This window comes from Sebastes fasciatus, chromosome 17 (assembly GCF_043250625.1).
Source record: "Sebastes fasciatus isolate fSebFas1 chromosome 17, fSebFas1.pri, whole genome shotgun sequence".
Taxonomy (NCBI): Eukaryota; Metazoa; Chordata; class Actinopteri; order Perciformes; family Sebastidae; genus Sebastes; species Sebastes fasciatus.
Window position 1 is genome coordinate 25540290 of NC_133811.1, and position 13093 is coordinate 25553382.

At 39.7% G+C, this 13093-nt stretch overlaps 1 protein-coding gene and 2 long non-coding RNA genes across 3 annotated transcripts; 1 reads left to right on the plus strand and 2 right to left on the minus strand.

The window, feature by feature from the left end:
- The first annotated feature begins 1496 nt into the window (after window positions 1-1496).
- On the plus strand, window positions 1497-3438 carry LOC141754466 (uncharacterized). Its single transcript, XR_012590660.1, has 2 exons — window positions 1497-1628; window positions 3036-3438. It is a non-coding gene; the product is annotated as an uncharacterized LOC141754466 (long non-coding RNA).
- eva1bb (eva-1 homolog Bb (C. elegans)) lies at window positions 1729-12006 on the minus strand. The gene is made up of 3 exons (XM_074613533.1): window positions 11458-12006; window positions 5760-5906; window positions 1729-3361 (listed from the first exon to the last, which is right to left on the minus strand). The coding sequence occupies exons 2-3, from the start codon at window positions 5824-5826 to the stop codon at window positions 2934-2936; spliced, it is 495 nt and encodes a 164-aa protein (XP_074469634.1). The 5' UTR covers window positions 5827-5906; window positions 11458-12006; the 3' UTR covers window positions 1729-2933.
- Window positions 3789-5753, minus strand: LOC141754467 (uncharacterized). The gene is made up of 2 exons (XR_012590661.1): window positions 5581-5753; window positions 3789-4022 (listed from the first exon to the last, which is right to left on the minus strand). It is a non-coding gene; the product is annotated as an uncharacterized LOC141754467 (long non-coding RNA).
- Window positions 12007-13093: the final 1087 nt, after the last annotated feature.

Sequence of the window (13093 nt, forward strand, 5' to 3'; positions counted from 1 at the left end):
CTTTAAGCTTATCCACAAAGTGGGGTTGAAGTAACAAAATAACCATAAAGAATCTTAGGGCTGCAACTATTGATTACTTTCATTGTCAATTAATCTGTCAATGTTATTTCATTCTTTGTCTATAAAATACCACAAAGTAGTAAAAAAAAATGCCCATTATAATTTCCCAGACATTTCTTTGTCTGTGAATAATGTTTTCAAATTGTGGTATTTCTACTTATGTGGCTTTGCGTTGTTAAAGAGGTTCCCAGGAACACAAACAAGTGTGAATAAACTATCTGTCCCAGAATGAGCACCACACCATCAGGTCCTGAGTGTCTCATTTTGTCAGCATTGAGAGTTTCCTACAACAATCTCCATTCAGTGCCACTTAACGGACACTGGACACAAGCTGCTGCAGTCAGTAACATAAGGAGCCTTTTCATGGACGGAGGAGGAAAAATTCAGCCAACAGAAAATATAGAGCGTCTCCGGGGACATGGCTGGGATCCAGTCGGAGGAAGAAGCTGTGCATTGGTAATATCTACAGTATGGCTGAGGTGAAAGGCTCTTTCATAGCCACCAAACTGTCTTCAGCAGAGAGAGCTGCAGTGTTGTAGCTGAAACTGGGAGGGGAGTGGTACTGGGAATTGTGGGAAGGGAAACACAGGAAGTGATGGGGTCAGAGACACAAGCCAATTTAAAGGCTGGGAAAAGAGACTGTGGGAAGCTCACTTTGCTAAGATTAGTCCACCATGTGGGAGCAGTTTATCAACAGGGCTGCAACTGTTTTTGCTTAATATACATACAGATTATTTTCTTGAATAAATAAAAAAGTCAGAGATTAAAATCACAGTTTTCCAGAGCCCAAGATAATGTGTACAAATTGCTGAAATTATTATTATTATTTAATGATTAGTTGATGAACAGAAAAATAATCAACATTTTTTGAGTAATTCATCAAATAAAAGGTCAAAAATATTTGATTAAAGTTTATAAAATGTGAGGAGTTGCTGTATTTCCTCTTTTATATTATTGTAAATTTCCTTTTGCAACTTTTTTGCTTAATATACATACAGATTATTTTCTTGAATAAATATAAAAAAGTCAGATAATTAAAAATACCGATCACAGTTTTCCAGATAATATAATGTGTACAAATTGCTGGAATGATTATTAAATGATTAGTTGATTAAAATTAATCAACATTTTTAAGTAATTTATCAAATAAAGGCCAAACATATTTGATTAAAGTTTATAAAATGTGAGGAGTTGCTGTTTTTCTTCTTTTATATTATTATTATATTATTGTAAATTTTTTGGACTGTTGTTCAGACAAATCAAGCACTTTTAATGATTGAAAACACCTGATAAACATATTCAATTTACTATCGTATAATAAGACAAAGAAATCAGCTAATATTAACAGGTGAGAAGCTGGAACAGGATTGTTGGGGTCGGACTATTTCTTGGAGTGGACCGGTAACTTTCTGGAGGCTCCAACGGTCAACGTCAACGTCAACGTCAATGGTCAGCGGTAAACGTCAACGGTCAGCGGTCAACGTCAACGGTCAGCGTCACAATTTGTACTTTTTTACAGTTAGAGGTTCTGGTAGGACAGATTCAAAGTTCTGGTTCTGGACCATCTGGTAGGTATATTTCTTTATCGCCAAGAAAGCAAATAAACATATTGTTTGACACATAAATAATCACACACTGTTACATCCGATGATAAAGATATATATCCTGTTGTTGATTAAAAAGTGGTTAAACTTCTTTTAATTATTCACATTTCAAAGATATAGCGAAATACAGATGAAGCTAAATTGTGCTACAAAATCTGCCTTAAAGGTCCCATATCGTGCTCATTGTCAGGTTCATACTTGTATTTTGTGTTTCTACTAGAACATGTTTACATACTTTAATGTTAAAAAAAACCTTTATTTTCCTCATACTGTCTGCCTGAATATGCTTGTATTTACGCTCTGTCTGAAACGCTCCGTTTTAGCGCATTTCAATGGAATTGCAACAGAATTGCGTCCTCGGCAACAGTTTGGGTCCATGTTTACTTCTTGTCAGCTGATGTTATTCACATACACTGCAACAGGAAATAAACTGTGACACATTTAGAATGTTTACGTTTAAAACTGTGTAATGGTCTAAATATTGTATATTTGTGACATCACAAATGGACAGAAATCCACCTAAAGCACCTAAATCTGCTTTATAATATAAAAGATATAAAGGAAATCTCCCTTTTTACAATATGGGACCTTTAATGTCAATATAAAAGAAAAGCTATGGAGACCAAAACATGTTGAAATTCATGAATAAGAATAAGAATAATCATATGAATAAATAATTACAGACTAAACTTATAACACTGAAATAATTCAATAATTTTTTTGAAACTCAGCTCAAGTTATTTTATCCTCCTGAGAGTAAAATATAAATAAATCAAAATATAAATGTGTTTTTTCCCCCCCAAGATATCTTTTTATTTCATAATGATATTTTCCCCTGTGATATAATGCCAATTTTTCAATCAGGACAAACAAGTTTTACTTACATTTCATAACATTGAGCTGAGTTTTAAAAGTGTATTGGATATGAAAATATCATAAATATTGCTTTGCAAAATATATTTTGTGTGTATTTATTCATATGATTACTTATTTCAAATGTAACAGATATGTATCTGTATCAGTGTTTTATTAATGTGTGCACATTAGAAGTTGAGTCAAGATTTTAAGGATTAAACAAGTTGGACTAATTTAACGGTGTTTTATTAATCTTGTTTGAGGGGGGTTGAAACATTAATGACCCGTAAGGTTCACTCCCCTCACCCCCACAATCATTTCCGTACAGTCCCTTATTTTGATATTGACCTCTTGTGTGTGTCTTGCCCTTTGCAGTCAGTGAGGTGGATCTTTAGGGCACAGTCAAAGTGTCTGTTAGTGGTAATGCACTCGTCCAATAGTCCCCGTCCCCGTGACCAGGATGTCCGGCTGTCCGTTCCTCCAGATCTCCCTGACGATTCGCTCTCTCTCCTCCAGGCGCCGCGCCTTCTCCAGCTCCTCGGCTGACGCGAACACGTTCACGCTCCTCAGAGTCCCGTTAGACTGACTGCTGCGATCGCTCATTGTCACTTTGGGGATCTCCGCCTCCTCCCCATCTTCCTCCGCAATGCCCTCCTCCTCGTCGTCGTCGTCCTCCTCCTCTTCCTCGCTGGACTCCTTCAGCTGTCTCCTCTCGGGCGAAGGGGGAGGTTTGCCGTGGCGGCGAGTCCTGCAAGCGATGGCGGCCACCATGAGGCACAGCGCCATGAGCAGGCCGAAACAGACGCCCATCATGAAGTAGAGGGCGAAGCTCTCTGGATTGGCTGAGAGGGCAGAGACACACAATGGACGAGTTAGAAAATGACCTCAGCAACAGTAAGTACTAAGTACATTTACTCAAGATTTGAGGTACTTGTACTTTACTTGAGTATTTCCATTTTATCTAACTTCACACTTCTACTCCATCTCAGAGGGAAATATTGTACTTTTTACTCCACTACAGCTTTAATAGTTACTAGCGATTTTTCAGGTTGACAAAAGGTAACAGAATCCCACTCAGCACCCTTGCTTTTTGATCTATTTGACTTTGAATGGGACCATAATTTACAAAATGAACATCATGCTGTATTGAAGAAGACTTGAAACTAGCGATTGAGACCATAAACTCATGTTTACAATGTTTACTGAGGTAATAAATCAAGTGAGGAGTAGGGTCATTTTCTCATAGACTTCTATACAATCAGACTTCTCTTTGCAACCAGAGGAGTCGCCCCCTGCTGGCTGTTAGAAAGAATGCAAGTTTAAGGCACTTTCGCATTGGCTTCACTTCTCAGTCACGGAGGTTGCCCACAGGTAATACCACAAGTTGTCATTTTTAGTACACTATGATTTTTGTTAAGATTAAACAAACATGATATAATGTGTTCATTCAATTTAATAGCTTTAGAGGTGCTGGTAGACCAATTTTCCGAGAAAGTGTATTTCCTTTAAAGGTCACCTATTATGCAAAATGCACTTTTCCATGTCTTTTAAACATCAATATCTGTCCCCAGTGTGTCTATAGGCCACCATAGTATCATAAAAGACCATCCTCTCTCTTTTTCTCCTCCTCCGTTTGTCCGGAAATGGGTGCAGAAAAAAAATTCGCTTTTTTCCTTGTATTCTGACGTCATTAGGGAATGCAAGTCACGTGAGGGTTTCCTGGTCGAACCAGAGAGAACCTTCAGTAGCTGACCCCGCCCCACAGCGCGTCACTGTCTCTCCTCCTCAACCTAACTTGAGCAAAGTAGCTCCTACAGTTAGTCTGCAAGAACCAGCAGAACAGGCTTCATGTACTCCCATCATCTAAATATAACATGTTCTTTCACAAAGGCTTTATGTAATTGCACTGTTTAAACAGATGATATTTATATATTATATATATTTGATGTCATGCATGTAGCAGAGTACAGGTAGTAAATAGTGACTTGTAAGCAACACAACACATTTCTGTTTCACAGTCAAACTTTATTTGAGTAGACAGATGACAATATTAATTATTCACAGCATTTGTAATCATCTCACCTGTTAGTTAGTTATGTGACATGGTACAGGAGAAAGTCTTTCAGCTCTGGTAAACTATGGTAAGCTAAGCTCCGGTGGTCTGTAGTCATGGTAACACAGAGACTGCTACTACTGTAAATAATATACCATTACTCTGATCTTCCATACATTTATCTTTTAGCAGAAATAATGAACTGACTACTGTTTCACATCTTCTATTTTCCACCCTGATGGTCGCTGTGTTTACACACCGTGTCATAGCGGTAGCATGTAGCTAACCCGTTAGCATATAGCTACATGCTAACGGGTTAGCTACATGCTACCGGGTTAGCTCTGTATCTCCATGTAAACAGAGTCATCTGCTCTCAGCTGTCTGCTCTCCTCTGGGATGATTCTGTCGGTCATTTCTCACAGATGGATCTGTAAAGACAGACGTAAAACAGAGTGTATGTTTACGGTTTACAGAGTTGATGCATGAGGTAAACACTGAGTTAACTAACAGAGATATAAACAGCATTATTTACCTGAGAGAAACCGTCAGGAAAACCTGGAATCTGGACCGCAGATGTTCATCATGTGTCGCCGATTTCTGATCAGATTCCTCCGGTAACGTGCGCTGGGTGAAGTTTCTGGTTTATAAACTTTAAAGTGGTTTATAAACTTTATTCTAGCTGCTATCTCTCCACTCGTCTCTCTCTCTCTCTCTCTCTCTCTCTAGAGAGAGAGAGAGAGAGAGCTTCTCCGGGAGGGAGGGGGAGGGTGACGCTGTTGTTGAGGACGTTTGATTGACAGAAAACGCTGACCAATCAGAGCAGAGTGGGAGGAGACAGAGGCTACAGACACAGAAATCAGCACTTTTGGAAATGGGCTGAAACAGAGGTTATAGAGACATGCTGGAATGCATGATCTGATTGTTTTTTTGAAAAAAAAACTTCAGAGACATGGTTTGGAGGTGTCTGAGACCTATAATAACTAGTTTAAATGGAGTATAATATGTGACCTTTAAATGTCTTTAGAGGCCTGAAGAAGTAAAACTATATAGTATTTGGCAAGAAATATAATGTATTTATTTTTTGTATATTTTGAACACATCCTGTGACCCCATAAATTTCATGCCGTGACCCGATGAAGCCCAGAGCCAGAGGTTGAGAAGAGCTGTAGACACACTGAGGTCTTTACCTTTGATGTGAGCGTAGGTCGCCATGCTGTTACTGAGCAGCTCCAAGTCTCTCTTAACAGGCTCCATCCTGGTTCACTGTGCAATCAAATATCTACCATCTCCAGGACTTTCTGCTCCACACTGAACTCCAACACCAACGACAGGTCCTGTCACAAAAATACACAAGCAGACAGTAAGTATATGATTTAAATTATATAATATACAGTATAGTGTCACTTTTCCAGCCACTAGGGAAGTCTGAGCTCATTAAAAAGCCTGAAAACATGTTCCCCACCCATCATCCCTGTGATCTAAACTGGTGTCAGAGGTCAGTAGACAAGGACATTGTGTTCCTCGTAAGTGTTTTACAGTCAGGCCTGCGGTGAGGACAGCAACATGAGGCCCTCTGTGTCTGATGAGGATGTTTATATTTATGACAGTAGTGCCTAAGGAGGCTCTTTTCCGGCGTTTTTTTCTTTTCTTTTATCCACAGAAAAAGTGACTGAAACTCCAGCTACGTCATTACAGAAAAAGTATATTTTCGTTTCAATTTGATTTATATAAGTTTTGAGATATCTGTCTCTGAGTTTTGAATGATGGTAAGACACTTTATTAATGAAGGGTTTCTTGTAACTAATGGCTTCTTTAATGGTCTATAACATGCTTTATAGATCAGTTAGCAGAACCATTTTCACCACATTGTGATATTATTTTGTATTTCTATTTGGTAATAATGCAGGTAATCTGTTAATAAATGCTCTTTGGTTTCTCTCTTTTGTAATAAGCCATTAAGTCTGCAGTAAATGTATAAATGAAATGTTAGAGAGACAATAATTAATAAAGGTAGTCTTTTCTTTATGAACTAAATTAGTATCTAAAAAGCTAAGTTTATGCTCGAGGAGGAAAAACACCAGCCAGCCAGAGATTTCTCACGACCTGACAACCCAAAAGTTGTTCTTATTAATGTCTGATTACTGATCTATAAAGCATTAGCGTAATTTATTCAATAACATTAATAAAGCCATTAGTTACAACCATTTTCAAAGGGTGCCTTATGAGAAAAGCCTTCCAGAAGTATGTATAAACAAGACAAAAGCTGTGTCGTAATTCAATACTACATACTAAATCTAAGCAGCTTGTGGAGTGTGTTCACACCAAAATGGGACAATAATAAGTAAGTATGCATACTAAAAATGCTTGATTTTTGTGTGTAGTATTGATGCACACTATTTTCCCACAATGCAATGCACTAAAGAAGCAGAGGAACTGCCCACAGCTGCAACCAATTAAAACTAAATGTGTATGGTGGTGATGGAACAGCTCCAGGGGCATCTCAGAAAACAAAAAATAACAATTCAATCTTTGGGGGAAAAAAAACATTTCAATGACTATTTGTGAGATTTAATTGGCATTGAGAGTCTGACTGACACGTATTCTATGATTTGTGGCGATCCTTAAGATTCCTGGTTGATTTGGTGACACCCTAATTACTGGTGGTAACAGCGAATGCAGTCTAATACTACAGATCCCAGAATACTGGGGGCAGCAAAACAAACTGGAGACCGTCCTGCGATGGGATCACACCAGCTGCGACGTCTAAAGTGCACCGGCCAAAGGCCCCTTCCCCACTTCCTAACCCCCTACTTCCGGCGCCCTTGCTCGGATCAAACCTATTTTACAAACTCGACCTTCATTTTGATCTCAACTACACATCTGTACAGTTTCGTGACTGCATCTTGCACGGTTGTGATGCTTCATCTAACAGCTCCCTCTGGCTGCTCCTTCTTGTTCCATTACTCCCCGTAATATTTCAAACTGATCCGCCGGAAATAACATTTGCATTGTTTTGTAGAGGCATTTTTGATGAACGATAGTGTCAAGCTCACTGACAAACACGTAAAGTGAAGCTGCAGCAATAGGAAGTGTTTGGTTTGTATTAGCAGTAACTTAAAGCTTCAGTAGGCAGAACGTTTTTGGCATCATTGGGCAAAAATTCCATAATAACCTTTCAGCATATTGTAATTCAAGACTGTATAAAAGAAATTGAAGTAGTCACCGTGACATCACCCATTGGTTTGTGGACTGCTGTTTTGAAGCCTTGAGTTCGGCATTTTGGCCGTCACCATCTTGTTTTTTTGCAACCAGAAGTGACACGAGAGGGTGGAGCTAAATACAACCGAACTCTGTATAAGACATATTTAGGCGACCAAAATGTTACAATTAACTTTCATGGACTGAAAACACGCCATGAAAGGGTTAAAGTTGTAAGAGAAAACACAGACAACTCCCAGACCGGACAACGCCGTGGTAGCGACCAGTCAATCACAAGGTAGCCACGCCCTAAAGCATGCCGTGCTTTATGGTCTATCTGACTCTAAATGGGACCATAATTTACTAAATGAACATCATGCTGTATTGAAGAAGACTTAAAACTAGCGATTGAGACCATAAACTCATGTTTACAATGTTTACTGAGGTAATAAATCAAGTGAGAAGTAGACTCATTTTCTCATAGACTTCTATAAAATCAGACTTCTTTTTGCAACCAGAGGAGTCGCCCCCTGCTGGCTGTTAGAGAGAATGCAAGTTTAAGACACTTCTGCATTGGCTTCACTTTTTCAAACCCGGAGGAAGTTGCTACTTGGCCTCCACAGGCACCCAGTTTGTAATCCTGCAAATATATAGCAATTGCAATGCCATGTCGTTCATCTTTATATACAGCCTATGATTAGCACTAAACACAAAGTACAGCTGAGGCTGAGGAATGTCGTTAGTTTTACAGTAGAAGTATTGGACTAATTAAAATTTTGGTGGCGCCACAGGAAAAGTCAGAGAAATTCATTCTTCTTCAACAGTAATATGTCTTTCCTGATTACTCTGGATAATCCGCAGACATCACTGGAACTACTTTCTACTGAAAAATGAGTAGGCTGAGGGTTAGGTTGGGTTAAAGTGGGGGGGGGGGGGGGTGGGGGTTGTCACAGATGGTCTCACAGTTACAGTAAAGCTTGATGTAAACATGATGACTGATATTTCCCACCTCCTCACATTCCCCGTCATTAAAACAACAATGTGCGTGGGAGCCAAATGTTTTTCTTTCTGTTGCTTTCTCTCTAGAGAGAACACCAAATCATACCCTGCTCCAATCGCTGCCATTCGGGGGCCTGAGTGGCTCTCCCACCCTGATCTTTATCCTGGTGACTCTTGGCAGACCTTCTTCCCTCTCAAGATCTTTCTTTTTTATAATTTTTTTTAAGGGGCCAATTACAGCGGTAGTCTCTACGGTGGCTCGTTGACTCATGAGAACCGGTCGGTGGGTCTCAACCAGCAGCGGCCTTCTATTCATCGTTTTAACTCACAGACAGAAGAAGCATGACTCCATCTGCACCCCCAATTTGCGGCCCCCAGACCTTAACAACATAAGTGGGCAATTTAGTTTCCGCTTCAGATCGTGTAAAGTCGAACAGTGTTTGTTTTGATTAAAGACTGGCCTTTACACCCAGTACTTCTACATGCCCGCCAATCAGACTATCAATCTTGTAGCGTGTGTTACATTGCGTGACTTTCTTATCAAGTCATATTTCCTGTAATTTGAGTCCTTAAAGGAATAGGTCAACATTTTGGGATATATTCGCTCTCTTGCTGAGATATAAATATAAAGCTTCAGACAGCAGCCGGTTAGCTTAGCTTAGCATAAAGACTGGAAGCAGGGGGAAACAGCTAGCCTGGCTCTGGCCTGGATTAACGTATTAAATCTTGTTTGTTTAAAACTGTGTAAAAATAACAGACGAAAAGTTTCTTGCAGCAGAAAAAGAAAGTTTGGCACATGAAACAGCAAAATATTGTTTTTGAACAAACAAGATGTAACATCTTCTATACATACATACTATACATTAATTAGTGAGCTTTTTGACACATTTTGTGACCTTTGGACGGAGCCAGGCTAACTGTTTCCACCTGTTCCCAGTCTTTATGCTAAGCTAAGCTAACTAGCTGCTGGCTGCAGCTTCACGTTTAATGAAAGGTATCGCTCTTCTTATCTAACTCTTGGTAAGAAAGCACAAGCATCATTTTCTTAAAAGAAGTGGAACAGCCTGCACAAGCAGTAAGAATTAGGGGTCAAAATCACAGGTGTCATCACGATACGATACGATACGATACGATACGATACGATACGATACGATACGATACGATACGATACGATATTGTTTCTTTGGACAACGATACGATATTTGCTGATATCACAAAGTTTGCCACGATACGATTTGATTTAATTGTGGGGCCTGAGATCGATATGAGACGGTATCATATGCCCCTTTAACTCAATCAGTTACATTGATATTTACTCACAAAAAGCAACTTAATTATGATTTGACAATTTTAGTACTGGGCTCTTCCAGACATTTAAAATTAAAAATAATCCATTCCTTTTAATAAAAAGAATAAATATAAAATGGGAATTTCAAAATAAAGGTTTATCTTAAAGATGATGATAATGTAAAGATATTTTCACTTTGCATCGATGTTATTGGATTGTTGATCATTGAATCGACATATCGATCCAGATCGATGTATCGTCACACCCCTAGTAAGAATATTTTATACTTGTTTCCAATGCAATCACCAATTGTTTCATTGCAAAATTAAGATCCTTTATTTTTTTGGATTCTAGTGCAGTTATCTCTTAATCAAAATAGTGTTTTAAGCATTTCATTTCTGGAAACTTCTTGAAACAACTTGATTTCTGTTTAAAGAAGTTGAAATCATCTCACTGCACTGGCAGAGTTTTTTCTCTCGTTTTAAGAAAAAGAAGATTTTTAGGACTTGATTATAGACAGAGAGGATATGATGGAGACTATTTGCAGGGCCATAGTAACAACACTATTGTGTCCATCAGAAGCACGCTCTCACTCTTCTTCTGTTGTCTCACTTGCAGATTAACACTAAAATACATATATTTTTATGCAGAGCTGCACAGAACCTGATGACAGCCTGAAGCGGGCAGTATGTGGTGGAGTTTGCCCGAGCTGGAAGCACAACACAAATGCCAGAGGGAGACAAATGTCCATTTTATACAAGCCGCCGCAGTCTCTCGGGCAGACACATTTAACACCTAACATTTCCAGACAAGTCCAATAACTTCTCGACTTAACTATACACATGCAAAGCCCGGCAGCTGTAACTGTTTATGCAACCCCATAAAATGCACTCCGGTTCAACCCTCCCACACTTCCTGCTCAGATAATCCTATTTAAGTCAAAAGATGAAACCTGAAACCATTGAAAATGAAACTTGTTGTTTTACAGTAGTCCACCAAAAATGTCTAGTGTCTCCCAGACGGGGAGTTGCTGACAGAAATATTCTCATCTAGCACAGTAGAAAGTGAATAAAAGTGGGCTCAATTAAGTATAAAATACATGAAACAAGCTGGGCTTTCTCTTCCAATTTATGTTCAAAGTGTTGATGATTTGTGGCACATTGTAGCTACTGCACCTATAAAGGATTTTATGGTCTGCGGTATTGTAAAGAACATGGTGCAGGCCCTACTAATAAACTAGTTTGTTGCCTTGTTTATTGCCTGACAGCAGAGTCACTGCAGTATATGTGAAAATGTTTAAAATTTGTTAAAAGATCTGACAGATAGCCCCTGTAATGTGAAATAAAAGCTTGATTTACATGATTTCTTTTTTTTATAAAGATAATGAAGTTATCACTCACCTTGGTGCTGGATGAGAGCTGCACAGGTTGACTTAACACAAAGTTTCCAGCTGGAAAAACAAAGAATTTACATCCAAATCTGGACCTGTTCTGTCAGCCAACATTTAGATAACATCCCCATAATTTAGACGGAGGAGCAGTGAGAGGTTGTTAGTCACTCAGTGTTCGTGACAGAGGAGCTGATGTAGCTGCTGGAGAGGGAGCAACACCCTCCACTATGATCCACTCCCTGTCATCCTCTAGAGGAGGAGGACCAGACAGAAACGGTCCTCACATGTATCGAGGAGGAGGAGGAGGAGGTGTTTCCTTTTCCTGAGAGATAAGGGGAAACTCACACATGCACCACTGGCATCTGTCTCCAAAATAAAAGCCCCCCAAAACATGCAGGTGAACCCCTCTATAGAGTCCTCACTTGTATAGAAATCACCCGAGTTATTCTGCCTCTGTGCAGATTTGAGCCCCACTACAGACCAGAGGGAGGTGATCTGTCCTCTGCTGGCCACAGACACACCACAGTGAGGTCTGTTCACTGTTGAGCCAGGAGGGTGGGACAGGAAATAGCTAGACGGCTGCCACGGGCACCAGGCCGCCGTGCCTTAGGGGGCTCGTGGATTAATTGAGCTCTTTGTATTTTAATCTCTGCGTCGTGGGAGGAGGGAAAAAAGACCAGTAGTGCAGTTTGTGTCTCTAACTGAGTTTGTTAAGCAAACAGTGAAGCCAGCAGATGCTGCTGTTTGGTGGAACACACACACACACACACACACACACACACACACACACACACACACACACACACACACACACACACACACACACACACACACACACACACACACACACACACACACACACACACACACACACACACACACACACACACACACACACACACACACAGTACATTTACTCTTGTACTGTAATTAAGTCCAATTTTGTATTGAGCATTTCCATTTTATGCTAAATTATACTTCTAGTACTCCGATCCTTTAAAAGTAGAAATACTCGGTTACAAGCAGTGGGCAACTCCGGGGTCTGAAAAGTGAAGTCAATGCTGAAGTGCCTTCAACTTGCATTCTTTCTAACAGCCAGCAGGGGGCGACTCCTCTGGTTGCAAAAAGACGTCTGATTGTATAGAAGTCTATGAGAAAACGACCCTACTTCTCACTTGATTTATTACCTCAGTAAACATTGTAAACATGAGTTTATGGTCTCAATCGCTAGTTTCAAGTCTTCTTCAATACAGCATGATGTTCATTTAGTAAATTATGGTCCCATTTAGAGTCAAATAGACCATAAAGCAGGGGATGCTTTAGGGCGGGGCTACTTTGTGATTGACAGGTCGCTATCACGGCGTTGTCCAGTCTGGGAGTTGTCCGTGTTTTTGTCTTACAACTTTAACCCTTTCACAGTGTGTTTTCAGTTCAAAGTTAATTATAACCTTTTTGTTCGCCTAAAAATGCCTTATTCAGCGTTCGGTTGTGCTTAGCTCCACCCTCTGGTTGCAAAAGACAGCGCCATGTTGAGAGCCGTGCGGAGGCAGTAGAAATGCTCCAATCTTGCATTTAGCAACTTTTAAGTATCCATTCATCCATTATTACACCTACGGGCAATTTAGAGTCAACAATTAATCTAACCT